Raw genomic sequence first — 4,971 nt, 5'->3', positions numbered from 1 at the left:
CTGCACAGGGAGGCCTGGACTGAAAATATAACTGAGGTATATACCTGTAGGGGCCACACTCCCTTTCCCATCCTTATGCTGGAGCTTGATGAGAGTCTAGTGAAATAAGGCCCAAAATGTACTCAAGGATGAAATGTAGATTAGACAGGTCCCTATTGTCCTAAGCAGAACTGGTGTTCATGCCCAGAACTCTTGCCTGTTGTGTTGGACTAAGACTCTGTGTAGGAGCAGGCCAGAGGTCACATCTGAAGGTGTGTGTGTGTGTGTGTGTGTGTGTGTGTGTGTAGTGCTGAGGAATGAAACCCAGAGCCTTCACACTTAGCTACAGCCCTAGCCTTTTTTCATTTTTTTATTTTGAGATAGGGTCTCACTATATTGCTCAAACTGGAATTAAAATTGCAATCTCCCTGCCTCTGCTTCCCAGGGTGCTGGGATTACAGATGTATGCCCCATGCCCAGCTTTGGGGGTATGTTCTAATGTGAGCAGAAGGAGAAAATAAATGATTTTTGTTTCACTGTCTGATGGTCTTCTGTATCCCTGCAGCTTGTTCAAGTCTGGGCATAGCCAGGGACAAAGGCCTCCATTAGGTGTCTTTGGCTCTGGCCATATGACCTCAGCACCCCTAGTTCCTTCTGTTGTGTTATATGAGGACCCTGAGGATGGTCCCAAACTATTGGCCACCATGGTATCTCCACCCAGCACCCAGCTGCTCCCAGCTTCAACTGTAATGTTGCAAGACATCTTTAGATACCTGCACCTATGCTGTCACTAACCTGTGTCAAATTCAAGCACCCTCTCTTGGTTATCTCCCAGTGGAGTCCCAACTCCTTCAGCTCAGCTTAGGCCCAGTGGACCCTGATCCTTGCCCCATTCCCCTGTCTCTACTTCAATGGCTTGGATACACAGGCCGCTGACTCTATAGGATTCTGGGCATCCAGGATTCTTTCTGGATATGGGCAGGAGAAGCCTCTGCATCATTCGAGGGTGGGAAATGAGGCAGGACCTGACCCCAAAGTTCCATCCATACAGGTACTGGTGGCCATGTCTGACAGCTCAGGTAACACACCCATCCAACTTGTCAAGGGTCGGGAGAGGAAGCAGAAGATGGAATACACACTCTGACCCCGTGTGTGGCTTCTAGAAGCCTCCCTTCCACTCAGGCCAGGGCCTGGGAAGCTATTTATCCCAGGACTTAGCAAGTTGCCTAGAACTTCAGAAGTACTTGAAGGCAGGGGACTGGGGGTGAGGTATGGACCAAGGACTGGTCTAGAAGCCCCCTACCCCTGGGAACCAGTAGAGCAGCCATGACATGATGGCAGGCATGACTGGGCCAGCCATCCGAGGGCAGAAATGGTGGGGCGCAGGAAATTCTGGGATTCCATGTTATCTCTGCTCAGCTGCAGAAAGGGAGTCAGATTTTGTGATGGTGGCATGAGCTGGCACAACCAGGCCAGAGCAGAAGCACCTATGGCTCACTACTCCAAGTTGGGCTTGTACGGCCTGAAACCTGGGTCACCTGCCCACCCAAGACACTGCCCCTCCACACAGCTGCTTCAACTTTCTCCTCATCTTCACACCTCCCCCCAGGGGGAAGTCAGCACCCACAGGGTAGATATAGGATCCCAAATTTATGTTCCCATTGGTCATTTTCTTTGTTGAGGAGCCTTAGGTCAACCTGCCAGGGCCCTTTCCTGGAAGTCATCATGCCCCATCATGCCTACAAGCTCAGTCCCTAGGCAGTGGTCTGGCAATCAGAGTGAGGAGCTACCAGTGATCCAGGAGGCCCTACCTAAAGCCAACTTGGGCCCCCATTCTCAGTCCCTCCCTAGGGCCCAGGGCAAACCTGATCATTCTCATGTAGGGGTCAGCTTGTACCCTACTCCAGGTCCAAAGACAATAAGTAGAAACACTGGGTGAGACTTAGAACTTGACTCACAGGCAGAGAACCCCTCAGACATGGCGGGATCAGGAGCCAGAATGGAGTTGGGGTCTGGTGCCCAGCCCTGGTTGTATAGATAGCTGCTCTGTCCCCATGGAGTCTCTACTGCCCAGGAGAGCCCTAAATCATGGGCCCTTCTTTATCATTACACTAACCATGTCTCATTACATTCTTAAGTCTCCTCCTTGGGGCATGGGACCCTCCAGAACTGGTTGAGCCAGCCCCTGGGGACTGAGGAAACAGCAGCACAAGAGATGTGGGAACAAGGCACTCCAGTGGAAGATCCACTGGTGACAAGGAGCCATTAGGGGCAGTGTGTCCCACCTTCTTCCTGTCTCTCTAGGGAACTGGAAAGGGCTTCTTGGTCCCCAGAGGGAAACTTGTGCTTTGGGAGGTGAGAGGACTTCCCTAGATCAATGGAAGCAAGGACAAGTCTAGCCATTGTGGCCCCAGTGTATTCCACGGTTCTGAGGACAGGACTCTGTTGGGCTCTGAACAGGGCAGCAAGGGACCAGCCAATGCCAGTGGGCACCAGAGGCTCCCCAAGAGTCAAGGTCTCAGTGTTCTGGTGAGTAGCAGCAGGGGGACCACCCTAGGCTGATTCTGGTCAGATTTCACTGACCATGGGGAGATACTTAACATTTGAGCCTTAAATTGAATGGCCACGTGAACTCAAAACTAGTCACCCTGGCACCATTGAATGAAGACAGAAATATTGTAGGTGAGACCCCCCTCCCAAGCTGAGTTCTGCATGGGACCTGAATGTGCCAGTGGGGTGAGCCCCAAAGCATCCATGCTGTGTGTCTGATCCTCTTTGATGGCAACAATGTAGAGTGGTAAAGGATCTTAGGGCACTGGCCAGGATAACCTCTTCTCCTCCAGCCCAGCCTCCCAGCCACTTTGAGGCTGAGTCCAAACAGAGATCAATTCGGCAATCCACAGTTTAATAGGAAATAGGTAAGCAGGAGGTTTGGCCATTCATCTGACACCAACCCACTTCCCAGAGACACTAACTCAGAGCCTGCCTCCCAGAGTTCAGAGAGGCCCAGGGAACTCAGAGGAGGAGGACAGGGGTAACCCATCGCACTGGTGGATGAGGACATTTGGGAGGGTGAGGCTGGATTGAGGAGAAGAACTGGGAGTGTCAAGAAGCAGACTAAGGGTCTCCTCCACCAGGCAGACCCCATCCATGCCCCATCTAGGGCCCAGAGAACAGAGGAACGTAGTGATGGATCCAGGAGACATAGCTCATCACACGGGCATACACCCCAGGAAGGTCACGAAGGCCACAGCTGAAACCCCAGCTCACCACGCCTACCTGCACCCAGGTGCAGTTCCATGCGCAGACAAGGGGACCCCCAGCGTCACCCTGAAGAGACATGAGACACACTGTACCCTCCAGTGTCCTCCCCACACTTTGCTGGGAGGGACAGAGATATAGGCTTGGCAGGGCTCACCTGGCAGGAATCACGGCCCTTATGTCCAGCACAGAGCATATCATCCTTGATGACCTCACAAGCATTCTTCAAAGAAGAGTTCTGGTGCTGCTGGTTACAGACCTCATTCTCCACAATAGGGACTGATACCACCCGTAAATGGTAGGGTGGGGGCAGGGACTCTGTGGAGAGAGGCCAGGTGAGAGTCATGGGGTGGAGGTAGGGGTGGGGGGTTTTGCACCTGTTCCCAACAGTGAATAAAGAATGACCATGAAGTCTGCCAGTCCTTACGTCTGACTCTGATGTTACCCCAGCCGGTCACCCAGCAGGTTTTCCCTGAGGAAAGATTCCAGGAGGCCTCAGGGAGGGAGATGGGGTAGATGTCCTCTGATAGTACCACAGGGGCCTCCAGTCGCAGTAGGGCAATGTCCCCACCTCCGGAGGCAGACAGGCTCTCATTGTACTTGGGGTGGCGGATGATTTCAGCCACCTTCATCAAATGGTTATCTTCATACAGCCTCAGATGCCCAACCTGGACCCTGAAGGCACAGGCCTCCAGCTCCTCCCTGGGGAGGGGACACCACGAGACCCTCAGGGAGGTCTACAGGACAGGCAGGCTGAGCTGAGCACAGTTGCAGGGATTGGGCCAGACTCTTGGGCCAAGACTTCCTGTAGCCTGGGAAGGGCTCAGCAATTCGGTCTCCCTCTTGGTCACCCTGCACCCAGCCTAGGACAGGGACAGCCACACTCACGGATCGAGACAGTGGGCAGCAGTCAGCACCCACTGTGGGTGGATGAGTGAGCCCCCGCAGATGTGCTCCCACCGGTGGTTGAACTGGCTGTAGAACTGCAGGCTGACCTGCCATGGGAACCTCATGGCCGAGACAGGGCAGCCCCCAATGATGCCTGCTAGCTCCTGTTGTGGGCGAGGGTCTGAGGAAATAGGTGGGGTTGTCGTCAGGGGATGGATGGAGGTGCTCAGGACTCAGAGTAGGCAAGTGGAAGCGGACAGCCCCAGGAGTGGTCCTGTGAACACTCAGGGAGGGTGGGGTCAGGACTTACCAGGAGTTGTGGGGATGGAGTCCCCCAGACAGGGAAGGGTCAAGAGCAGTAGCCACAGCATCCTGTGGCAACCTGAAAAGAGAAATCTCAAACCCCAAATACAAGCTATGGAGCCAGCAGACCAGAGGACAGGGGCTCAGTCTGCCGAGTAAGCTGAACTCTGTCACACTCCCCTCCCTTGTGTCTCCTTTGGGCCTCATTTATCCTCTGTCACAGGATGTGGGTAGGTGGTGTGCCAACCCTGCTAGAGAAATAGAGGAGTATGTGTTATAGGCAATCACATCGTCTCCTTTCTTTGGAGCCAGTGAGAACTGATGGTCAATGCAAGCTCACTGTTGCTGGGGCAGGGGAGTGGGAGGTATGGAAGGACATGAGCCATGAATACAGGGTTCAGAAAGGGACAGAATTATGGTGAAGGAGTGAGAGGTCAAGGTAGAGGGCTCGACAGGCCAAACTGAAGCAGCCACCCTGTCCTCATCTGTAGCTATAGCTCTGTATCCCACAGATGCCCAACATCGGGGCAGGTGACACCC

At 53.7% G+C, this 4,971-nt stretch overlaps 1 protein-coding gene across 1 annotated transcript; it reads right to left on the bottom strand.

Annotated features, from left to right (window-relative positions):
- Nucleotides 1–2,999: 2,999 nt before the first annotated feature.
- LOC101569950 (mastin-like) lies at nucleotides 3,000–4,499 on the bottom strand. Its single transcript, XM_012513968.2, has 5 exons — nucleotides 4,439–4,499; nucleotides 4,129–4,309; nucleotides 3,668–3,942; nucleotides 3,398–3,558; nucleotides 3,000–3,309 (listed from the first exon to the last, which is right to left on the bottom strand). The coding sequence occupies exons 1-5, from the start codon at nucleotides 4,497–4,499 to the stop codon at nucleotides 3,139–3,141; spliced, it is 849 nt and encodes a 282-aa protein (XP_012369422.1). The 3' UTR covers nucleotides 3,000–3,138.
- Between the last annotated feature and the right edge of the window lie 472 nt (nucleotides 4,500–4,971).

This window comes from Octodon degus, unplaced genomic scaffold (assembly GCF_000260255.1).
Source record: "Octodon degus isolate 3935 unplaced genomic scaffold, OctDeg1.0 scaffold00021, whole genome shotgun sequence".
NCBI classification, from domain to species: Eukaryota; Metazoa; Chordata; class Mammalia; order Rodentia; family Octodontidae; genus Octodon; species Octodon degus.
This window is presented reverse-complemented; position numbering and strand designations above follow the sequence as displayed.